The sequence below is a fragment of the Gekko japonicus genome, unplaced genomic scaffold (assembly GCF_001447785.1).
Source record: "Gekko japonicus isolate JY-2015 unplaced genomic scaffold, Gekko_japonicus_V1.1 scaffold1126, whole genome shotgun sequence".
Taxonomy (NCBI): domain Eukaryota; kingdom Metazoa; phylum Chordata; class Lepidosauria; order Squamata; family Gekkonidae; genus Gekko; species Gekko japonicus.
The window spans coordinates 424,282-450,356 of NW_015167572.1; the positions used below are offsets into that span (position 1 = coordinate 424,282).

The 26,075-nt window shown below is 42.7% G+C and overlaps 1 protein-coding gene across 1 annotated transcript in view; it reads left to right on the forward strand.

The window, feature by feature from the left end:
- The window catches only part of NBAS (neuroblastoma amplified sequence), a 275,647-nt gene that overhangs the window by 158,384 nt on the left and 91,188 nt on the right, over positions 1-26,075 (forward strand). Inside the window, exons 35-38 of the mRNA XM_015413856.1 lie at positions 3,318-3,422; positions 20,420-20,587; positions 20,925-21,038; positions 21,946-22,069. Of these exons, the coding sequence (XP_015269342.1) occupies positions 3,318-3,422; positions 20,420-20,587; positions 20,925-21,038; positions 21,946-22,069 (511 nt within the window). The remainder of the gene's footprint in view (positions 1-3,317; positions 3,423-20,419; positions 20,588-20,924; positions 21,039-21,945; positions 22,070-26,075) is intronic.

Genomic DNA, 26,075 nt, shown 5'->3' on the forward strand with positions numbered 1-26,075 from the left:
ATCTCTCGTTCCTCTACCTCTTCGAAACCCAGCTTGTACTTCTGGTAGTTCTCTATCCACGTACTGTTGAAGCCTAGCTTGTAGGATCTTGAGCATGACCTTGCTAGCGTGTGATATGAGTGCAATTGTGCGATAGTTTGAACATTCCTTGGCATTGCCCTTCTTTGGGATTGGAATGTATACTGATCTTTTCCAATCCTGTGGCCACTGTTGCGTTTTCCAAATTTGCTGGCAAATGGAGTGCAGAACTTTAACAGCATCCTCTTCTAAGACTTTGAATAGCTCAGCTGGGATACCATCACCTCCACTAGCTTTGTTGTTAGTAATGCTTTCTAAGGCCCATTTAACTTCACATTCCAGGATGTCTGGCTCGAGGTCAGTGATTATACCGTCGTGGTTGTCAAGGACATCGAGGTCTTTCTTGTATAGTTCTTCTGTGTATTCTTGCCATCTTTTCCTAATCTCTTCTGCTTCTGTTAGGTCCCTACCGTTTTTGTCCTTTATCATGGCCAGCTTTGCATGGAACGCTCCCTTGATTTCTCCAATTTTCTTGAAGAGATCTCTAGTCCTTCCCATTCTATTGTTTTCTTCTATTACTTTGCACTGTTCATTCAGGAAGGCCTCCTTATCTCTCCTTGCTGTTCTCTGGAAATCTGCATTCAGTTGGGTAAATCTTTCCTTTTCGCCTTTGCCTTTCGCTTTCCTTCTTTCCTCTGCTATTTGTAAAGCCTCATCAGAAAGCCACTTTGCTTTCTTGCATTTCTTTTTCTTTGGGATGGTGGTGATTGCTGCCTCCTGTACAATGTCACGAACCTCCGTCCATAGTTCTTCAGGCACTCTATCTATCAAATCCAGACCCTTGAATCTATTCTTCACCTCTACTGTATATTCATCAGGGATGTGATCTAGGTCAAACCTGAATGGCCTCATGGTTTTCCCGATTTTCTTCAGTTTAAGTCTGAATTTTGCAATGAGTAGCTCATGATCTGAACCACAGTCAGCTCCAGGTCTTGTTTTTACTGACTGGATAGAGCTTCTCCATCTTTGACTGCAAATTATATAGTCAATCTGATTTCGGTGTTGCCCATCTGGTGATGTCCATGTGTAGAGTCGCCTCTTAGGTTGTTGGAAAAGGGTGTTCGCTATGACCAGTGTGTTCTCTTGACAAAACTCTGTTAACCTTTGCCCTGCTTCATTTTGCTTTCCAAGGCCAAACTTGTCTGTTATTCCAGTTACCTTTTGACTTCCTACTTTAGCATTCCAGTCCCCTATGATGATGAGGACATCATTTTTTGGTGTTAGTTCTAGGAGGTGTTGTAGGTCTTCATAGAACCGGTCCACTTCAGCCTCTTCTGCATCAGTGGTTGGGGCATAGACTTGGATTACTGTGATGTGGAATGGTTTGCCTTGGAATCGGACCGAAATCATTCTGTCATTTTTGAGATTGTATCCCAGTACTGACCCCTGCACTCTCTTGTTGACTAGAAAGGCTACACCATTTTTTCTACGAGATTCCTGGCCACAGTAGTAGATATAATGGTCTTCTGAGTTAAATTCGCCCATTCCTGTCCACTTTAGTTCACTGATTCCTACGATATCGATGTTCAGTCTTGCCATCTCATTTTTGACCACGTCAAGCTTGCCTTGATTCATAGATCTTACATTCCAGGTTCCTATGCAGTATTGTTTTTGCAGCATCGGACTTTCCTTTCACCATCAGACACATCCACAACTGAGCGTCCTTTCGGCTTTGGCCCAGCCGCTTCACTCTTTCTGGGGTTACTTGTATTTGCCCTCTGCTCTTCCTCAGTAGCATATTGGACACCTTCCGACCTGAGGGGCTCATCTTCCGGCGTCATATCTTTTAGCCTTTTGATACTGTCCATGGGGTTTTCTGGGCAAACATACTGGAGTGGGTTGCCATTACCTTCTCCAGGGGATCACGCTTGGTCTAACTTCTCTGCTGTAGCCTGTCCGTCTTGGGTGGCCCTTCACAGCATAGCCCACAGCTTCATCGAACCGCGCAAGCCCCCTCGCCACAACAAGGCAGTGATCCATGAGGGGGTAAATCAAAGTAACTAATAATAACTCCAATTAAGTAGCTAACAATATTCAGTGCTGCTAATAACAACAACAACAACACCAATTAAGTAGCTTACAATATTCAATATTGCTAACTAATTACAAATACCTGGCAGTTGGCCATAGGCCTGGCTGGCAGGAGAATTAAACATTATAACATCAAGTAACAGTATAACAAAGTAAGTGATACTAACAATAACACCAACTGACTAGCTAATGATACACAATACTAGTAACTAATTATAAATACCTGGCAGTTGGCTGTCGGCCTGACTAGTAGGAGAATTAAGCAGTATACCAGCACCCACAAATATTCATTGGTGGAAAGACTGCCAATTCAAACTGTCCCCCCAGTCAAAACTAAGAAAGATACAAAACTTTGTCAAAAACAACACAGAAATAGAAAAGCTCAAGGGCCAACTAATCAACATGGCCTCAAAACAAACACAAATGCCAGCTAACCAACATGGCCAATATAGCTTCAGGCCTGCTCTGCAGGGCTCATGCAGAGGGCCATGACAAGACCCAGGCTGTGGTATGGGGAGGGGGTTAACTCTGTCACCCATCATGTTGTTTCACCAATCAAAACTAACCCTGTCACCCTGTTGTTGGTCCTCAAACAAAAACCCCTTGCCCATCAACATATTCCTTCCTCCCCCCCCCTTCCCCCCTTTTGCCAGGTGGAGCTCTGGGACACTTCACTCACTGATGTGTGTCATTTTGTGTGGTCCTGTTTTTAACAGCTGGTGTTTTGTGACAGAAGGACACAGCTTCCTCTCATTTTTGTAGCCTTCTGTTCCTGAAATGGGGTTGTTTGCGATCAGTGAGAATCAAGCTCATGCTTCGGTGCAGATCCATTGTAATCCTTACTGATGTTGGACTATGTCCTTATTCTTAGATTTTGTAAGGATGTCCTATTTGGCCTTTATCATCCAGAAATATGTTGTACACATTCCCACATGTGTTTTTTAAAAAGAGTTATTGAGCTTATTTGTCATAAGGGTTGGCTGGGCTTTTGATGAACAGGTAGATTAGATTGTGATTCTTTGTCAGTGGAAATTATGGGGTTTTTTTTGTTTCTGAAAGCAAAATGTTAAAAAAAACCCTAAGTAATCCACCCTACCCCCCTTGTGGTAGGGAGGGGCAGGCTGGCTAAAGATACTACACAGAAGGGAAGGGGCTCTCCTACTTTATAGATTACACAGATATAACAGATATCATTAATTTCTCCTTAGATTCTCTATCATGCAGTCAACTACCAGATGCACCCATCAGAAAAAGGAGAGAGCATACATACCTCCAGGCCTCCACTTGCAAGCAAAACAGAGTCTGCTCTGGAGGTAAGTTTGTAGAAAATTTTCCGATTACGTTTGGCTTTTTAAAATCAGCTCCTACAAATTAGGTTAGTGCTCCTGATTATTTAGTAGTTCTCAACTTCCTTGTGTCCTTTTTATTTTCCATCAGACCTTCATATCTTTTTTCCCTTACATTCCTCATTTATCCCTTTCTCAACCCATTAACAATTTTATCTTTTTTGTTTGTTGTTTCTAGACTTTCTGTCCCTTATGTTTTCCTTTTTCCTGAGTCTCCATTCCCATGCTCTTCTTCCCTGTCTTGGCCTCGGGCTTGCTGCCCTTAATCTCTATGTAGATATTCTAGACAAAGTGAACCTTTTCATTATAGAACTGTCTGTCAACAATCTATATTGGTCGGTTTATCCCGTAAGAAGTTAAAATATTCTCTGGTGGTCCAGGAGTGGGGCAGTCCTTGACTCCTTACTCCTGGAAAGCACCTCCCCCTTCCGTAGGCAGGGCCGGCAAACTTTGATCCCAGAGGGGAGGGGCTTATCCTCTGATTCCCAGTCTTACCAGCCCTGCCTTCTGAGCAGGACATGCTGGCTGTGCTCTGAAGAGCACGAAGATCCCAGAAGACACCGGAAGGTCAGAAGAAGAAGCGAAGACCTAAAGGGCAATGGGAGAAGGTACTTACCTTCCAGCCCTAAAACATATTTGAGAGCTGCAGGCCTCGAATTACAATGGATCCGGCGCCGGCAGTCCTGGGAGGCCCCCAGGCGGTCGCGGTGCCTAGAGAAACGTCTCGGACCCCGCTAGGAAGGTGGTGGTAAACTGCTCATCCCCCCCATCCAGCTGCAGCAGCGTGCAGCGGTTTTTGAGACAGACACTCAGTGGAGCCTGGGGAGAGCAGAGGCAAGAGAGGCGGCCGAGGGTGGTACAGAATCTCTGCCGCCGTCCCTTTCGGCATTGGAATGGAGCCCCCTCCTTGTTCCAGATCGTGGTGAGGACGGACGTGTCTCCTGCACAGTCTACCCGGTCAGCTGTATCCATTGAGAACTGACAAGGTGTGGAGGGGGAGAGAGAAAGAGGATTACCCCCCCTCCTCCAGTTTTCTTTTCCCCACCCTTTACTCCTTTCCTCTGGATCTGGATGGGAGGTTCTTTAAAAGGACGAATTGCTTCTGGTCCATGGGTCAGGTCTCTAGCAGGGAAATTTTACAGTCCTTATTGCTGGGCCTTCGGGAAAGGGAGCAACAATAGACAGCCTACTTCTTCCCCACCGGATTCAGCTGATGTGGGTGGGGTAGGGCTCCATTTTGGGGCTCTGTTAGGAGAGTGATGGTGGCTACTTTCACTTTCAGGTTCCCCTAAAATGGCTGAGAAGGCGGGAACATCTAGCTCCCAAGGCACAGAGAGTCTTAACTCTTCACAGACTACCAATATAACCTCCCAAAATACTGAGCCCTCAGGAGAGGAAGCCCAGTCAAATTTCTCTCCTGCCTTAGAGAGGAAATGAGAATGAATTCACTGGTCTAGGGCAACAGGCAGCTTCTTCCTAGGCTACTGTCCTCTCTGCTAAAAGAGACAGGAGCCCCAGTATAGAGGGCAGCCCTCCTCCTAGAAATACAGGCCTCCCAAGCATAGTGCCAGAAAAAAGGTGAACTATTAGAGCAGGAGAAAGAAAAGGGTGCCTGTCATTCAATCTAGACTCTTGCTCCTAATCTCTATAATAGAATATGGGCTAAGGTCATGAGGGCACTAGAGTTTACATACTCTCCAAAGATACAGGAAGACAAGGAGGTTCCTGGGTTCTTTCCTGTAGGCTCTGACAAAGCCATTCCCAAGTGTGCCGCTTCCTGTGGCATTATATAATATCATTACGGCAGTATGGGAACACCCAGCCTATCCAAAGTCTGGGAAACCCAGTGTTTAATAAACTCTGCTTTCTTATTCCAGGAGCCACAAAGAAGTTCAAACTTCCTATGGTGGATGATTCAATTAACTTATAAGTGTCTACTTCTCTGTTTCCCGTGGATGCTGATGGACTCCCAAAAAAGACAAGGGAGTTGCAAAGGCACTGCGTAGAGTTTTTTTTTGAGGCGCTTGCCATCTCCCTTAGAGTATCAGCTATGGGATCCCTGTTTGCTCAAGTGGCCTACCTGTGGGTCTCAGAGCTAACTTCTGTAGACAGTGACATACCAAAGAGCCTTAAAGATGAGCTAAAACAGATAGCTCTAGCCACAGCATTTGCGACAGAAGCCTCTTTGGATGCCATACAACTCACAGCGAGGGCTATGGCATGTCGTACAACGGCCAGGAGAAATACGTGGCTGGGACACCGGAATGCAGATCCAGCAACAAGGACCAAGGTGGCAGTGGTATCTCTCAAGGGAGTTAACCTTTTAAGAGCAGGCCTGGAATGTTACTTGGTGAAAGGCAAAGGCAAGTCATGGATGCTACCATCAAAGAAGAAGGATATGAATTCTAGAAGGAGACCACAGTCCTTTTGAGACCTCAGTCGTGATGATAAACAACAAATGGAAGATATAGACACAAGAGGATAGCTTTCTCTGGGCAGTGGCACCAGGCTGTGTCGGACAAGTGGTTCCTGGAGATGCTGGCCCATGGCTACGCACTAGAGTTCAAAAGAGTTCCAAGCAACGTTTCTTGGATATCTCATGGGAAAGATCACCAGGAAAAACACAAGATGATGTTACAGGCAATCTAACATCTGTTGGACACTGGAGTGATAGAGATGGTGCCGAGACAGAGAGTTCGCTAGGAATTTAGTCCATCCCTTTACGATCACCAAGAAGAATGGGAACACTAGGGGCATCTCGGACTTGAAGTGGCTCAACAAACATGTGCAATCACAAAAGTTCAAGATGGAAATGTTGAGGTCTGCAATCACGAAAGTTCAAGATGGAAATGTTGAGTTCCATCTTTTACCTCCATACATGCAGGGGACTTCAAGGTCTCCATAGACCTGGCGGAAGCCTATCTGCAAATCCTGACAAGGGATAATCCAGGAAATTTCTAAGGTTCACATATCACAGCAAACATTTCCAATATTGAGCCTCGCCCTCTGGACTCAAGTCCTCACGTCAGATATTCTCCAAGGTCCTGGGGACACTAGTGGCCTTCCTAAGGCTGAGAGAGTAGTCCTGTTTTCCTTACTTGGAAGACGTTTTGATCCAGGCAGAGTTCAGTCACCAGGCGAGCCTACACTTGGACTTTATAATCCAAGTATTTAGTGTTTAGTCATGCAGGCCACATGACCACGGAAATGTCTTCGGACAGCGCTGGCTCTTTGGCTTTGAAACGGAGATGAGCACCGCAACCCTAGAGTCAGATTTGACTGGCTTTCGAGCAAGGGAACCTTTACCTTTACCTTACTACAGGGACATGGTTGTGTTATTAACAGGGAGAAGAGGACCCTGGAGCCAACTCAAGGAATTACACACTTGGGAGTGTGGATAGACACAAGACAGGACAGGGTTCTTCTGTTCTAGGAACGGTTAGTAAAATTTCTCATTTATCTTTCATCAGGTCCTGAACATTTAGACACTGGAGGGGATGACCCTAGCATGTGTCCTGGGTATGATGGTGTCGTGCCAAGATCTACTACCGTGGCCTAGAGTTCACATGAGATCCCTGCAGCACTTTCTTTATTCACTACCAGAAGGAAATAGACTACAAGATAGTCAAGAAGGTAGAGTTGCCACAGTCTGTGTGGACAGAGTTACAGTAGTGGCTAGTTCAGACTCTGTTCACAGAAGGGAGACTTCTAAGTGAACCCTATGGGACACATGGTCAAGACACCTGGTTGAAGCTGGAAACATCCAAGAGCATCAACTTCCTGGAACTTGGGACCATAAAGTTGACCCTGGCTTGCTTGCAGACGCAACTGGTAGGCAGTCATGTTCTGATTCAAATGGATAACATGATGACAAAAGTCTATATTAACAGATAGGGAGACATGCAATCCCAACGGCTACACCGGGAAGCAATGGAAGTGATGCAATGGGCAGAGGAGCATGTGCTGTCCTTAAAGGCCACACATATGGCAGGAAGAGAAATGTGTTAACAGAGGGACGCCTTCCAACAGATCAGCAAAAGATTTGGAAGGCAGAGGTGGATCCTTTCACGTAGAGACAGACCATCAAGTTAAAACAAAAACAAAAACAAATGAACAACACCAACAAAAAGGTTTACGTCCAAAACTCACATGAAAGGGGCACTAGGAATGGACGCCCTGTTCCTAACATAGCCAAGAACTCTACTCTATGCCTTGTTGCTCCTGACTCTAATTCCCAGAGTGGTACAGCAGGCGATAGATTAAAGAGCAGATGTGATTCTGATGGCACCCTTTTGCCCATGGAGGGTGTGGTTCCAGGACCTCATGAGCCTATCCAGACAGAATCTATGGCGGCTGCCTGTCAGACAGGACCTTCTATCTCAGGAAATGACTGTCCATCTGCAACTGGCATCATGTCCCATGAAAGATATTACTCTGAAAACAATTTCTTAGTGGGGATCACTTCAGCACATAGGTTTTTGGGGCTGAGAGCTTTGTCGGTATACACAGATTTATGTACCATTCCACCAAATATTATGTTGGAAGTGCAACAATGAGCTTCTTAACCACTGTCCGTATTGCAGGATAGCAATCAGAAACTTCTTTCTGTAACCAACACTTGATATGATTTCTTAAACTTGGGCTTCAGCTCAGTGTTATTTTGTAGCTCGAGTAGTTCTTCCTCCATTCCCCCAACCCCAACTTCCTCAGTATCTGAAAATGGATTTGTCACCCAATGTGGAATTTCCTTTGAAAGAAGATCCTCAGATCACTCAGAAATATCTTCATTCAGCTTATCTAAATGTTCACAAAAAACTTGCAGATCATCATCTTGTATCCCACCTTTCTCTTCTAGCTCAGACAGGATCCTAAATTGATGTAGCTTGCAATGGCCTATATTATGTTTGAATAGTTACCTTTGAAATAAACATAAAGACAACAAATTTGGCCTTAATAAGATTGACCTCATTTCCTTACAACTGCAAATTCATTTCATTGAACTTTGCAAACGTTTTTGATAGATGAGCTATGTCATGCCTGATGTCTTTATCACTGAGCAAAGCATTTATGTCTTCAAAAAATTCCACAACAGTATCAAAAAGGTTGTAAAAGTATCACACACAGTTGTCTTTTGATAGCTAGCAAACTTCAGTATGAAACAGCAAATGTTCAGAATCTTCATCATTTTCAACACAAAGTTCCCAGAATAATCTATCATTGAGAGCATTGGCTTTAATTTTATTTACTGCAGCAATAACTTGTGCAGTCAATCACTGAGGTTTTTTGCAACCAGATGTTGGCGATGGATGTTGCAGTGAATGGTAAAGACAATTAGCACTGCTTTTTTCAAGTAAGCAATACACTCACGGTAGTACCCACTCATTAATGGTTCTTTGTCAGTTCCACAAGCAAATATTTAGTGAGCAGAATTTCCTTGTCTTTGAAGAACTGCTCTGCAACATGAAATATTGACTCACCTTTAGTCTCTGTTCTTAGTTACCTTACAAATAACAACTCTTAAGCCAAACTTTCGTCTTTTATAAAGCACACATAAGTAAGAAGCAAAGATTCATTGCCTGGTAAAGTTGACTCGTCCCAGCTGTAATGCAAGTTCTGTTGTCCTTACTATGCTGCACAATGTATCTTCCACATTTTCAGCCATTTCATCTGTGGGTCTTTGCAGTGATTTGTTGCTGAGAGGAATTGTCTCTTAGGACTCACTGGGACAAAAAACTTGAAAAATGACCAAGAGACAAAAACATATGTGGTGATGACAGTTTCTCAGAACACAATATAGTGGTTTGACTGGAGCTCTGGCGGCATAGTTTCTAAACATTCAGATTGTGTTTACCAAATGCCAGCATTAAGAAGAGGCAGTAACTTGGACTGCCATTTGCCAGCATGGTGCTATAGCCTGGTCAATTGTAAATGACAATAGTGTGGTCAAAGGGGCCCATTTCCAGTGCCTCCTACCACCTCCTTTTCTTTTCGCACCCCTGGGTAATCTCCCCTCAGGGGGCAGTACTGCTCTCTTTGTGAAGCACTGCTCTAGTCTAGCATCCTGTTTCCCACAGCAATCAAGCAGATGTCTCAGAAGGCCTCCAGTAGGGATTCAAAAGCTAAGGCCTCCCCCTGCTTTCTAGCTACTAGCATGGAGGCCCCATTTTGCTATTATGGGAACTAGCCTCCATAAATCTGTCTAATCCCAGTTTAAAGTGACCAACATTACATCCTGTGAGAATGAATTCCACAGCTTGTATGAAATAGTACTCCTTTCCCCCCCTATCCTGAATGTCACTTATCAACCTCATTAGGTATGATGGACCCCTGTCTCTTAACATAGAGGCAGAATTTTCCCGCCAAAATTTTTTTTAGTTCCCCTCCGTCACTGAGCCACCGTTCAGTAATGTGTATTTCTTCTTTATGTCATTTTACAAGCTTTAACTGTCCCACCCTGTCACAGATGCCTTATGACCCAGCACAGGAAATACAGGAGCTGTCTTGTTTTAAAATACCCACACGAAATGGCACGTGAGGCAAAATTAACTTTCACAACAGAATAAAGAATTTAATAAACAGGCAGGGAATACATAAAAATGAGTATTCCAGGTATAGTGGTTGCTGAGGACAAACTTTCTAATATATACAGATTTGAATTCTTAGAACATACAAGAGAGTGGTGTTGTGGCTTATTTTCAGAGTTTCAAGATCTTTTCAGTGAGAGGTGCTTTGCTTAGTATATATTTCAGCTGTTACACAGAATCTTAAATATAGTTTCTTAGAGAATAGTGTTTGCTTATAGTTTCTAGATTTCTCCAGAGTTCTAGGTTTCCCTTTTAGATATTACAGTTTTTCACTAGCTCCTGAGATGTCTTAAGCTTCTCCTCTTTATCACAGACCATGGTTCTCTTCCCTACCCCTTTCACTGACAGGAAGTTATTCTTCTTGTCCCTAAGCAATAATTCCTTTTACTATTTGACTTGTATGGGAGTTCTCTCTAACTACATAGGTAAAGGTTTCCCTTGCTCAAAAGCCAGTCGCATCCGACTCTAGGGATGTGGTGCTCATCTCCGTTTCCAAGCCAAAGAGCCAGCGCTGTCCGAAGACATTTCCGTGGTCATGTGGCCGACATGACTAAACGCCGAGGCGCACGGAATGCTGTTACCTTCCCACCGAAGTGGTACCTATTTGTAGTAGATAACTCACTGAAAATGTCGAGACAGTGTGTGACTGCAATAAAGAAGGCCAATGCTATGCTGGGGATTATTAGGAAGGGTATTGAAAACAGATCAGCCAATATCATAATGCCCCTATATAAATCAGTGGTGCGACCTCATTTGGAATACTGTGTGCAATTCTGGTCACCACACCTTAAAAAGGCTATTATAGCTTTGGAAAAAGTGCAGAAAAGGGCAACTCGAATGATAAAAGGGTTGGAACACTTTCCCTATGAGGAAAGGTTAAGGCGCTTAGGGCTCTTTAGCTTAGAGAAACGACGACTGAGGGGTGACATGATTGAGGTTTATAAGATTATGCATGAGAAAGAGCAGGTAGAGAAAGAGGTACTTTTCTCCCTTTCTCACAATACAAGAACTCATGGGCACTCCATGAAATTGCTGAGCGGTCGGGTTAGAACGGATAAAAGGAAGTACTTCTTCACCCAAAGAGTGATTAACACTTGGAATTCACTGCCACAGGAAGTGGTGGTGGCTACAAGCATGGAATTAGATGGAATTACAAAAGGGAATTAGATAAGCATATGGAGCAGAGGTCCATCAGTGGCTATTAGCCACAAGGTATAGATAGGGACTCTGGGGCAAATGATCCTCTGTCATCTTGGTGCTTGGGGGGGCTCAACAGTGGGAGGGCTTCTAATGTCCTGGCCCCACTGGTGGACCTCCTGATGGCACTGGTATTTCTGGCCACTGTGTGATACAGAGTGTTGGACGGGATGGGCCTTTGGCCTGATCCAACATTGGCATCTCTTATGTTCTTATCTACTTGCAATTTCTTGCTTTCGAACTGCTAGGTTGGCAGGAGCTGGAACTACATAGACCTTCTGCCAAATCCTTCTCCAGTATCCGTTGTCTGTATAAAGCTGTTCTCCCTCAGAGTAGTTCTAATACATTTAAGACAATGGGGTCCTTATTCTTCTCTCTATAGACAATTCCCTGACAGAATTTCTGACAATTCCCCGACAGAAATTACTAACTCCCAAAGTCTCTTCCCTCAGAAGCCAAACCCTTTGGCTACTGATACAGACGTTAGATTTCAGACCAAGACCAAAAGTGTCTCAAAAGGCAAATGAATCTTTTTCCTCCAGATCAGCTGTTTTATTTCCACTTTCAGCTGATGCTGGCCAATCAGAAGTGAGTAAGAGCAGCCAATCACAGAAATTCTGTACTCCAGGGAAGATTAACTCATGAACTCTTTGACTTTCTGATACAAGCAGCATTTTAAAAAGCCAGCTTTTCTATGCAACCCGGTAACCCCAAATTCTTATGTTTTTGAAAAAAGAGCAAAAGTTTCTATTTGCATGCATAATGTACGGAACATGTCCCCCGTGTCTTTTCTCTAAACTGAGAAGCTTCCTTATAGCTGCTCTAATCTCTGCATCATACTGGTTGCCCTTTTTTGCACTTACTGTAGCTCTATAGTGTCCTTTGTCCAGCAATCAGAACTGTATATGGCGTTCCAAGTGTAAGTATAAAGTGCGTGAGGGAGGGAATCCCAGCTTCATATATATGCTGATTGGAATCTGTACTGATGGTATAGGTCGTTTTATATGTCTCTCCTGTGAGAATCTATGCCACCTGTCCTGACATTTGATAGGGTTAAAACAGGACTGGGAAGGCTAGACCATTCTTGTAAAGAAAAATTGGGTTACAAAAGTGCAGGAAGCAAATCTACCTGTTCACAATACATTACTTGAAAAAGGGACTATACTAAGCTTGCCGTGTGTCTTGCTGTATGTTTTTAAGAGTTCTGTTTGAAGAGCAACATGGAAATGAAGCAGAACCCCTTAGTAATTGCCTCTTTTCCTAGCTTTTACTCATGGTGGCTGCTATATGTTGAAACTTGTTTCTGCATCTAATTTAGAGGTACTCAGACAAAACCCAAAATAATCCTCTTGTATGCTGTTAAAGCCTTGGTTAATCAGAAGTATTTTAACATATTATTGCCAACATTATGAGATTAAAAACAGTGATTTAGCCATAAGAGGATGTGTGGTATTTATTAATGCTAAAAATTAATAACCACCGTAAATTGTGGCACAGAAATGGGGAGATGGCTGTATGCTTAATATGTTTACTAATATTACTTAATATGTTGACTCATGTATCTTAATGAGAAAACAAGGGTTTTATTTATAGGTTTTGTTAATGGAAAAATGTAATTACTGTGTTTGGCCTTATTAGCAATTTAAGGAACAAGGAATATAGCTTCCCTTAAATACAAGCTGGGTTGTTAGTTTGAGAGCTTTTTAAAAACAAATGCTTGATTGTATTGTTTAAAAAGAAGAATTTGCAATTTCTTTTCAGCAGTTCTTCTGAAAGGATTTTTAGAACACAGTAATAACAGTATTGAAATCAACTGATGAAATATTGGGAGGGCACTAAGAATCAAAACATGCGGGTGTTGGTTGTCTTTATGGAGAATAGTTTCAAGAAAGGTTTTTTGAGGCAGGTGTTTGATGTAGTCCCCCTTAACATAAAATACTACCTAGGATGCAGGAAGATTATTCCTAATCTTAAGGAACGGTTCTTAAATTTAAGGAACTCACAAGCTACTTTTGAAAACTCTGTGGTAGTTCAAAGGACTTGCCATAGCATTTTATATACAAGTATATATCCTTTTGGAAAGGGTGAGGAGAAAAAAGGAAAGGGTGAGGGAAACACTAAGGAAGTTGAGGGAGATCCATGGGAGAGACCAAGCCTAATAAAAGGATGTGGCCTTAAAGGCACGGCTGCATAAATAGGAGGGACTGTGAGTAACAGAGTTGGTCAAAGACTTCTTTACAGATCACTTTGCCCAGCTGTATTTCTGTACACATGAAGTTAACACTGCAGTGTTCACTAAGCAACAACGTTCACTAGGCAACAAAGACATTCACAGATAAGCCTGTTCTTTTCAAGCAACATTCTTCCCCCTTGTCACCTTCTTTTTCTTTTCTTTTTTTTTGGGGGGGCAACAACTCTTGATTTAAGTCTTTGTTAATGTTAACGTTCTCTCTTGCTCATACTTCACTTCTGTTTTTAAATCAGTAAACATTATTAGTAGTTTTTAGATGTTCCAAGTAGTAAATAGCAGTCTTATCAGAGTAATCAGGGATAGTGGGGAGAGAAATGAAACAATTTGGGAAAACAGCACAGGGAGAAAGGGTTTTAAAAGCCCCTTTCTGAATGATATCTTCTCCTCCCTTTGTCATGGCTTCCATTTTACCTATAAAGCAACACTTCGGAGCAGTGTTCCCTCTAAGCTGAGTTAGTGTGAGCTAGCTCACAGTTTTTTAGCCTCCGGCTCACAGATCTTTGTCTTAGCTCCGGAAGGATGGCTCCAGAGCAAACTGATGTATGCATTTGCCAGATTGCTCCCTCACAACTTTAATGCCAGTAGCTCACAAAGTAGAATTTTTGCTCACAAGACTCCACAGCTTAGAGGGAGCATTGCTTGGGAGGCCCATTTATCTTGTTCGTTGTTTTAAGTATCATTTTTATTTGATTTTAACATATAACAGAAGAAAACAAGGAAGTAAGTTTGAACAAATGTTTTAGCAGGTGCTTGTTTTTTTGGGTTTTTTTTTAAACAACTAGAAAGCAAGGTGGTAAAGTGGGGGAGGACGTGGCTTGTTCATAAGAACATAAGAACATAAGAGACGCCAATGTTGGATCAGGCCAAAGGCCCATCCAGTCCAACACTCTGTGTCACACAGTGGCCAGAAATACCAGTGCCATCAGGAGGTCCAGCAGTGGGGCCAGGACATTAGAAGCCCTCCCACTGTTGACCCCCCCCCCCAAGCACCAAGAAGACAGAGCATCACTTGCCCCAGAGCCCCTAGCTATACCTTGTGGCTAATAGCCACTGATGGACCTCTGCTCCATATGCTTATCTAATTCCCTTTTGAAGCCGTCCATGCTTGTAGCACCCACCACTTCCTGTGGCAGTGAATTCCATGTGTTAATCACTCTTTGGGTGAAGAAGTACTTCCTTTTATCCGTTCTAACCCGACCGCTCTGCAGTTTCATGGAGTGCCCACGAGTTCTTGTATTGTGAGAAAGGGAGAAAAGTACCTCTTTCTTTACCTGCTCTTTCCCATGCATAATCTTATAAACCTCGATCATGTCACCCCTCAGTCGTCTTTTCTCCAAGCTAAAGAGCCCTAAGCGCTTTAACCTTTCCTCATAGGGAAAGTGTTCCAACCCTTTTATCATTCGAGTTGCCCTTTTCTGCACTTTTTCCAAAGCTATAATATCCTTTTTAAGGTGTGGTGCCCAGAACTGCACACAGTATTCCAAATGAGGTCTCACCATTGATTTATATAGGGGCATTATTATATTGGCTGATCTGTTTTCAATACCCTTCCTAATAATCCCCAGCATAGCATTGGCCTTCTTTATTGCAGTCACACACTGTCTCGACACTTTCAGTGAGTTATCCACTACAACTCCAAGATCTCTCTCTTGATCAGTCTCTGCCAGTTCAGACCCCATCAATGTGTATTTATATTTAGGATTTTTGGCTCCAATGTGCATCACCTTGCACTTGGCCACATTGAACCCCATTTGCCATGTTGACGCCCACTCGCCCATCCTTGACAGATCCCCTTGGAGTGCCTCACAATCCTCACTGGTTTTCACCACCCTGAACAACTTTGTATCATCCGCAAATTTAGCCACTTCACTGCTTACTCCCATCTCCAAATCATTAATGAACAAGTTAAAAAGCAGTGGACCAAGTACTGATCCCTGCGGTACCCCACTGCTTACCACCCTCCACTGAGAAAATTGCCCACCTACACTCACTCTCTGTTTTCTATGAACTAGCCAGTTTTTGATCCATAAAAGGACTTGTCCTTCTATCCCATGATTTTTGAGCTTACTTAGGAGCCTTTGATGAGGAACTTTATCAAAAGCTTTCTGGAAGTCAAGGTAAATAATATCTATTGGATCCCCCTTGTCCACATGTTTGTTCACCCCCTCAAAGAACACTAACAGGTTAGTGAGACAAGATCTTCCCTTACAGAAACCGTGCTGAGTCTGCCTCAATAGGTTTTGTTCATCTATGTGCCTACTAATTCTTTCCTTAATAATGGTTTCCACCAATTTACCCGGTATCGACGTCAGACTGACTGGCCTGTAATTTCCCGGATCTCCTCTGGAACCCTTTTTAAAGATGGGAGTGACATTAGCTACCTTCCAATCCTCAGGAATGGAGGCAGATTTTAAGGAAAGATTACATATCTTTGTCAGGAGATCTACAAGTTCACATTTGAGTTCTTTCAGAACTCTCGGATGTATGCCATCTGGGCCTGGTGATTTTTCAGTTTTTAAGTTGTCTATCAGTTTTAGGACCTCCTCTCTCATCACCTCAATCTGACTCAGGTCTTCCAACACCCCTCCTGAAATCAGTGGTTCTGGAGTGGGCAAGCACTTCTCATCTTCCACAGTGAAGACGGAGGCAAAAAATGCATTTAGCTTCTCAGCCATTTCCCTATCATCCTTCAATACTCCTTTTACCCCTTGGTCGTCCAAGGGCCCCACTGCCTCCCTGGCTGGTTTCCTGTTTCTAATGTATTTGAAGAAAGTTTTATTGTTGGTTTTTACGTTTTTTGCTATATGCTCCTCATATTCCCTTTTTGCCTGCCTGACCTCAGACTTGCATTTTATTTGCCATAGCCTGTGTTCCGTTTTATCAGCCTCACTGTGACTAGCTTTCCACTGCTTAAAGGAATTCTTTTTACTTTTTACAGCCTCCATTACTCTGTTTGTTAACCATGCAGGCTTTTTCCTATACCTGTTTGTGCCTTTCCTAACCTGCGGAATATATATTTTTTGAGCTTCTAGGATCGTAGTTTTAAATAGATCCCAAGCTTCCCCAATTGTTTTGACCCTTTCTACTTTTCCTTTCAGTTTCCTCCCCACGTGTCCCCTCATATCAGAGAAATTACCCCTTTTAAAGTTAAAAATGGTTGTGTGAGTCTTTTTGGCCAATTCTCTATTTGTACAAATGATGAACTCAACAACATTATGATCACTGTTTCCAAGCGGTGCAATCACTTTTACATCTCTCACCAGGTCTTGAGTGTTACTTAGGACCAAATCAAGGATCGCCTCTCCCCTGGTAGGTTCCGTGACCATCTGCTCCATAGCACAGTCATTTAGAGTGTCTAGAAACTCAATCTCTTTTTCCCGACTAGAACACATATTGACCCAATCAATGTGTGGGTAGTTAAAATCACCTATTATTACACAGTGTTTTTGTCTAGTTGCTATCTTTAAGGCATTCATCATTTTATAATCCTCCTCTATCTTTTGATCTGGTGGGCGATAACAAACTCCCAGTGTTAAGTTTCCTTTTGGCCCCCCTATTTCAACCCATAGAACTTCCAGAAGCGAATCCAATTCACTTAGCCTCTCAATCTTTCTAGACTTTATACCCTCTCTGACATACAGAGCTACCCCACCTCCAACCCTTCCCCCCCTATCCTTCCGATATAATATATAACCGGGAATCACTGTGTCCCACTGATTTTCCTCATCCCACCAAGTTTCAGAAATACCCACAATGTCTATTTTTCCCTCCGACACCAAGCACTCCAACTCCCCGATTTTACCTCGGACACTTCTAGCATTTGTATAGAAACAGCTGTAATTTCCCTTACAAGTTAAGCCTGCATCCTTCCTCTTGCTATCTCGAGTCGTTGTCCGGCAGTCCATGTCACCAGCCATGGCCTCTGTGGACAATTTCAATCCACCTCCCTGTAGAAAAGCAACCGGTACCCCCTCACCTCTCTCAGATGAGCCAACCCGAACCAGAGACTTTTCATCTCCTGTCGGCTTTCCCCCAATATTCAGTTTAAAAGCTGCTCTGCCACCTTTTTGATTTTAAGTGCCAGCAGCCTGGTTCCTTCTCGGGACAAGTGGAGACCGTCTCGCCTGTACAGCTCCCTCTTGTTCCAAAAAGTATCCCAGTGCCTAACAAACCTGAACCCTTCCCCCCTACACCATCGTCTCATCCACGCATTGAGACTCCTGATCTCTGCCTGTCTCTCCGGCCCTGCGCGTGGAACAGGTAACACTTCTGAGAAGGCTACCTTGGAGGTCCTGGACCTAAGTTTCCTGCCCAGCAGCCTAAATTTCTCCTCCAGGACCTCACGACTGCATTTCCCCACATCGTTGGTGCCGACATGCACCACGACCACTGGCTCCTCCCCAGCACTATCTACCAGCCTATCTAAAACACGCGTAATGTCCGCTACCTTCGCACCAGGCAGGCAAGTCACCATACGGTCAGTACGCGGGTTCGCCACCCAGCTGTCTACCTGCCTAAGGATCGAATCACCCACTACCAAGAGCCCCCCTCCCACCCTGCTCAGGGATGGTTCCTTGGTGCAAAAGGAGAGCCGCTCACCAGCTGGGGAAGAGGTCCCTTCTGAGGGCACATTCCCCTTATCCTCAGCATGGTGCCCTGTTTCCCCTAGACCCTCATGCTCCCTGACAGCAGCGGGGCTGCCAGATCCAGAGTGGGACGAAGCTAACAAGTCCCCGAGAGTCTTTTCTGTGTGCCTAGCTGACTGTCTCTGCTTCTCCAGGTCAGCCACCTTGGCCTCAAGGGAGCACACACGTTCCCTGAGAACCAGGAGCTCCTTGCACCGAGGACACACCCAAGACTTCTGCCCAGGGCGTTGTGAACTACTAAGAGTTAACCCACTGCAGCTGAAACATTCTGAAAACTTTTCCCACTTGGCATTAAAATTACACAAGGTGTTTTCTTCACATATACATTGCTCATTCTATGTGTGCTAAATCTAGAATGTCATCAATCAACACTCCAATACTTGAGCTGTGCAAGCCTTCTAAGCTTTTGGAACACCTCATTTAGCTCCAAACGCCCATCTAATCCAGGTCTCCTGTGATTTGTTCAAGGATCAAACAATGAGTATATAATCAGTTCTGAAATTAATGCCACCATGGTGTAGTGATTAGAGTGTTATACTAGTACCTTGGAGACCCAGGTTCAAATCCCCACTCTGCCATGAAACTCACAGGATGACCTCAGGCCAGTCTTTCTCTCTCGGTTTAACCTACCTAACAGGGTTATTGTGAGGATAAAATGGGGAAGGGGAGAAAAAGGTTCTAAGCTATTTTGTGTGTGTAAAATAAGCTCCAAGCAGTGGCTGATTTTTTCCTTTCCTTTAAATATAGCTCAATGCATCTCTTTGCCATTTATTTTCTAAGGAGAATGGAAATTTTGCCATATTTTGCTCAGCATGTAGTCCCTTCCTGTTAGTGAACCTTAGAACTAAAATTTCCAATTGATTATTCAGTGGTTGGTAGGAGGTCACCTCTTTTTGCTACTGATCATGATAACGTTACACTTGGGCATTCTGTTTCCTCTTACTTTTTTTAAAAGTTACAACACTTGATATCTTTCAAACATATGAAATCATCGTCACTGATTATCTCTGTAGCACTAAGTATGCACTTTCTTTCCAGCTACAACAATGGAATAACAGAATATTTGTTGGAGTGTGATTTTGCTGCATTTAGTACACTATTACTCTTTTTACATGATCTTCCGTTCAGCTTGATTCTTAGCCATTCTTCAGGAACATGTGCCTAACAGGCTTTCTGGATGGAGTTTGACTGTTCCTCAGAGATTTTGATGGGGAGGAGGAGTGTTGTGAGGGGCATTGTAAGGTTTCCAAAAGAATTGGGGTGCTTTATGGATCTTGTTTATTTTGGCTGCTTTTAATAAGTTTCAGTGATTCTCATGAGGGCTCATTTGGGTGAGATGGGTGGAAAATTTTGAATAGATCTCCCATAGTTATTTTAAAACGAGCAAGGGAAGCTGTTTGGAGAGAATTTAATGTTCCCCCTTCCTCGTTTTCCTGATCTGAGAGAGGCAGAATATAAATGAAGTAAATAAATTTCAACCCTGCCCTACCCCTAACTTTTGGTTTTCCCTGTGAGGAGAAACATACGTAACTTTGAGGGTAACATTTTCTCACAGGATTAATTACAGTGATTTGAGGTTGGGGAAAACAGCACCTGACAAATGGTGAAGCCCTTCTTGTCACGTCATGTACCACCCTTGTGATACAAATCTACCTACCCCCCTTCCATCATACACAAAAATAGTACCTTTCGCGGCACTTACCAGTTAAATTGCTTCAGTTTAGAGGGGAAAGCTTCACTTTGAAATGACAATGTTTAATTAATGTTGTGCCTCATTTGTGGTCTTAATATCTGTTTTAGTTGTAACAGCCTCAAGGAACTGAGAAAGAAACATGTCTTCCCTCTGTATTTTGAGATTTTTTTCTTCTATCCATTGATGGGTACCAGGTTCCTATAAAACAAAATAATGCTATAATAATTTCATTTATTGTCAGGGTTCATTATATATCTACTGTTTCTAATTATTGTTTGTTCGTTCATATTCTGAATTATTTCCATAACTGGCTATCTAACCACATTGCTAATTTTTATTTATATTTTCACAGTATTTTAGTAAAGATGCAGTAATCAGAATGTCTAAAATCCTACATTTTTGATGTATTAACTGTGCTTGTGTTCTTATATGTCAAAATTCTTACTTAAAAAGGATAACTATTGGAATTGCTTACTTGGCCAGGTGTTACAATGCTTGAAAGTCTCTTTCCTTATGGTTTCCATGCATGTTTCTAATTAAGTTTTGCAGGATGTATTTAATGCTTATGGGTTGTGTATTGCATGAACCCACAGGTTGATACCAACATTCCTTCTAGACAGTCTGCTGACCTGTTGCAATGGACCACCGCTAAAACTATGAAGGTCCTTTCTGACACGACTCTGACCACAAAAGCCATGCTGCATGCCGTCAGTGACCGACAGTGGTGGAAGAAGTCACTGACTTACCTTCGGCCGTTACATGTAAGAAGTAACTACAAATGCTTGTTGCAGCTGTTTAGCAGGAACAAGTGCTCACTTTGTTCTCCACGGGGTCTTTTTATTACTATCCTTGCATTCATTATCATAAGGGGGTCTGTTTGGGTAAATGGAAGTATGTACAAATACGATATGTATGGTGGGGTTGGATATGCATTTTATCCTGTATCCCGTATCATAGCTGGAATACAAGGGAAGACAGATGTTGCCTGCACATATCTCTTATGGTACCTTCTCTCATAGTATCTGGTGAAATGCATGAATGTCTCAAGAGATACCTCATTGTTTTAAATTAGGCTTATCTGTGTTTTGTTTTCTAAAGGGACAAGAGTTTGGAGATGTATTGAAAACCACACCTGGTGCAAATGCAGCAATTGAAAAGCAAGGTTGTCATCCTTTCTATGAATCTCTGATAGACGATCCATACCTTGCAAATGTAAGTTTTAAACATATTTGGATAGCTAAAAAGCATCTATATTGAAAATGAAACCATCCTGAAACAACATAGGGTATTGTCAATGATGAACAACTTTTTACAGCGCATTTTTTCATGGATGGAGTCCACTTCATCAAATACATCTCAGGAGGCGTGTGTCAGAATAACATCAATAGTCTTTTTAAGGACCTTCAAGGTGTTTTTTTGTTCAGTGCGACAGACTAGCCCAGCTTCCTTTCTGGATTCTGTCTCCTTGTGTTATGTGCCATCAGGTTGCTTATGGCGACACTCTGAATTAGTGACCTCCAAAATGTCCCATCATTAACAGTCTTGCTGAGGCCTTGCAAACTGAGAGCCCTGGCTTCCTTTATTGAGTCACTTCATCTTATATGTGGTCTTCCTCTTTTCATACTGCGTTCTACTCTTCCTAGCATTATTGTCTTTTCCAGTAACTCTTGTATTCTCATAATACGATTGAAGTATGATAAAAGTTAACACCAGCCTGAGCATGGAACGACTCAAAGAAGCAGTACAAGATCAGAAAATGTGAAAAGAGCTGGCCCATAGTATCACCAAGAGTTGGACATGACTGAATGGCACAACTATAGCCTCAGTTTAGTCATTTTAGCTTCCAGGGAGAGTTCAGGCTTGATTTGATCTAGAACCAATTTATTTGCCCTTCATTGTGGCAATAAACAGCTAAGGCTAAAAGTGTAGTTCAAGTACTGTAGTTTAAATAATAATCTTAATTAAATTGCCACAGAACTAGCTCTGATTAGAACAATGTTGAGATGTGTTTGTTAAGGCAGCTGTGACATCCGTTATCACAGGGAACAATAGGAAAATCAAATACACGGCATAGCACAAGTTATAAATAGTCACATTGCTTAAAATCTCTATTTTGTAGAATGAAGTTACTTATACCACATATCAGCACAATCCTTCAGAAAGCTTTGCAGAAGTGTTGCTGAGAACAGGAAAACTTGCAGAGACCAAGAGCGAAGGGCACGATCAGTTTCCTGCCACAGAAGGTAAATTGTGCGCATGTTTGTCCATGCTTCTAAGGCTGCCTAATGATGCTTATTATGTGTTGAAACTTGAGGGTCAATGGTTTTCAGAATTCATACTTTCAAAGAACCCTTTCGGCATAAGACTGCTGCTAATCTGTCAGCCAAGGGAATGCTACTGTTTTGGGAAGCATTCAAGATCTCACTCTCTGTTCACTTGGGGATTCTGATTATTCTTTTTGGGTTTCGTTGGTATTCTATGACTATGAATGAATCTCATAATGCATCCAGCAATGTTGAAGGTACTCATGGGCAAAGTGTGTTTTGGGGAAGCTCCTCCATCATTACTTATCTTGTCACTGAGAAAATAACTAATGAGCTTGTGAAGAAAACTAGGTTTCCCTTAAGCACAGTTTGTGAGTTATTGGTTTACACTGTGGCTTCATAACTTCCAAAGTGATGGATGAACTGTGTATTTGTGGTCTCCGCATTTAGAAGTGGAGACAAGATACAGGGATGAGTGGAAGAGGGGGTTAGAAAATTTAAACATAGTGCACAGCCACCTGGGGAAAAGCCTACCAATTCAGCTGATAATTGAGGAGAGTCACTCCATGTGATATCTGTTGACTTGTACAACTATGGTGATGGGACAAGTAATTCACATCTTTGTCTTGTTAAGTAATTTGCATCTTTGGTTACCAACCCTATCCAATATTTAGAAACTATTGATACATAATTTTACTACAGGTACTAATTAGGTATCTAGGCAAGTGCATCAATAGCTTTCTGTGTATTTTATGTTGTGAATTGTTAGCAGTAAGTGGCCCATACTTGGAACTTAATATTCTTGGTGCTTTAAATTTAAATGATGATGTGCACAGGCTGAATCTGATAATCAGTGATGTGTAGTTTGCATTCCCATCTCTCTCAGCAGAGAACTGTCTTCTACTTCTGCAATCACAATATATATTGGAGTGCTGCTTTTGTACTCCACTCAAGATTATCATTAACTGACACTCCCCCGCCCCATGTCTGCATTTTGATAACTAAAGAAACATTCTACTTGGTGATAGTAGCCAGTAATTCATTAAATACATTACCCTTTTAGTGCTTCAGATTTTCCTCGCCCCATGTATAAGAGGTAGAGAAAGACTCTTGGATATAGCCTGAAGATGTTAAAAAAAAAATCTGTACAAATATTTGCATACTATAATTATCCTTTGAAAGAAAATGTCTAATACAAATTGCTGTGAAAAGCTCTGCTGTGAAAATTGAGGACATTAGACTGAGGAGTAAAGGAATATTCAAATGAACCACAGTCCCTAAAACCCCATAGATTTTTAATGTTACAGAACGGGCCAATCTGAGTCCAGCTCAGTATACAGGCATCTTTCTGGAAGAACATAATAGGCAATTGCAGAATACAGGTTGTATTTCCAGAAGGTGCCAGTAAGCCTGTTATATGTAAATTAATTAACACTGTATTAGAGTGTGTATACGCCTGAGCAGGGTAAGTGTCTCTGAGTCAATCCAAAGTGTCTACCCTCTGTAGGGAATATGCCGTGATCCCCTTCGGTGGATCCAACCCTTTCGCTTCGTAGGCCACTGTGATGCAGCCCCTAATCCACCTGCTCAAAGTGGCAGTTGAAACCCTTTGTCCCTGAGACGACTTCCTAAATGAGACTGTTCGATTTCCACCTTTGTCTTGTCCTGTCAGTTTAGAAGCTAAGGTCTCTACGGATATGTGCCCCAAAACCAAACAAAGGTTAGTAGAAAGGAATGTGATATCTGTTGACTTGTACAACTATGGTGATGGGACAAGTAATTCACATCTTTGTCTTGTTAAGTAATTTGCATCTTTGGTTACCAACCCTATCCAATATTTAGAAACTATTGATACATAATTTTACTACAGGTACTAATTAGGTATCTAGGCAAGTGCATCAATAGCTTTCTGTGTATTTTATGTTGTGAATTGTTAGCAGTAAGTGGCCCATACTTGGAACTTAATATTCTTGGTGCTTTAAATTTAAATGATGATGTGCACAGGCTGAATCTGATAATCAGTGATGTGTAGTTTGCATTCCCATCTCTCTCAGCAGAGAACTGTCTTCTACTTCTGCAATCACAATATATATTGGAGTGCTGCTTTTGTACTCCACTCAAAATTATCATTAACTGACACTCCCCCCCCATGTCTACATTTTGATAACTAAAGAAACATTCTACCTGGTGATAGTAGCCAGTAATTCATTAAATCCATTACCCTTTTAGTGCTTCAGATTTTTCTCTCCCCATGTATAAGAGGTAGAGAAAGACTCTTGGATGTAGCCTGAAGATGTTAAAAAAAATCTGTACAAATATTTGCATACTATAATTATCCTTTGAAAGAAAATGTCTAATACAAATTGCTGTGAAAAGCTCTGCTGTGAAAATTGAGGACATTAGACTGAGGAGTAAAGGAATATTCAAATGAACCACAGTCCCTAAAACCCCATAGATTTTTAATGTTACAGAACGGGCCAATCTGAGTCCAGCTCAGTATACAGGCATCTTTCTGGAAGAACATAATGGGCAATTGCAGAATACAGGTTGTATTTCCAGAAGGTGCCAGTAAGCCTGTTATATGTAAATGAATTAACACTGTATTAGAGTGTGTATACGCCTGAGCAGGGTAAGTGTCTCTGAGTCAATCCAAAGTGTCTACCCTCTGTAGGGAATATACTCCCCGGTCATTACCAAGTCATGATTTCCCCTTTCCAAAATGACAAACAAAATCCCTTCCAACCGGACATGAATGAATATGCCCACTAGAGCATTGTCAGAATTCAAACTCGTCCGTAGCCTGAAGGCAACTTGCCTTTCCCTAGCTAGCCTTGCTTCCCATCATCTGTTGTGCCACCTGTCTATCACCTCTTAAGAGGTATCCCTTGGGACTGAACTCCCTGTTCTTCAGCACACTGCTGCAGCTCCCAAAGCCCCTATCCCTAAGATTGGGTGGGTAGGACTGCCCCATTTGGGGAAGGCGGGATATAAATCCAAAAATAAATAAATAAATAAATTCCTGGACCACTGAGAGGGAAGCTTCATGGTAAGTGAAGACAAATCATCCATTCTCTGGTAGTCCTAGGAGTGGGGCAGTCCTGACTATTGGGACATACAAAAGCAGTGTGCCCCAGGATGGGATTCGTAGCTTCGGAGCTATATGATATGCTGCAGCCAAAGGTCGTGTCCAGTGAATGATTTCACTGATTTCCAGGTTGCTGCCTTACAGACGATCTCTAGACATGGGAAAGCTCTGTATGCTGCCAAAGTGGCTACCCTCTGTAGGGAATATGCCGTGATCCCCCTCGGTGGATCCAACCCTTTCGCTTCGTAGGCCACTGTGATGCAGCCCCTAAACCCCTACCGGGCTCCACTGCGCATGACCAAGGGAGGGGCATGACAATCCCGCCAGTTCTCTCCTGACCGCCGCGCTGGTAAGACTCTTATCCGCCTCGGTTGGTAAAACTTTACTTTTGGGCCCTTTCGGCCTTCTTTTATTTAAGTTTAGTTAGTTAGGAACTTCTGGACCCCATTGTTGTCTGTCTACAGGAACTGGCCATGCTGATATAGTTGGTTGTGAAGGCGGTGAAGGTGATTTCAAGACTAGTCAGGACTTCCGGACTGGCTAGTCTACTTGAGATCTCATGTCATGAATGTTTGCTCCGTTTCTCCTATCTTCTGCTGTTCCTTTTGCCAAAGGTAGTGTGTTTGCTGGACTTCATTTCTACCACCCCTTTCCCCAGCCTATGGCCGCATGGTGGGGTTTCTTTAAAAGGTGCCTGGAATGCGGCAGTAAGATGGGCCCCCCAGATGGACATTCTCTCTGCCTTTTATGCCTGGGGGAAGCACACCGAGTTTCCTCTTGTGCCCATTGCTCTAAATTCTCCAAGCAGACCAAGTTTTATTCAGGTACAAGCTCTCCCTCCTCTGCGAGGACAGATCTGCACATTCCCCCCCCCCATAGCTAGCAATCCAAAACAGTCCA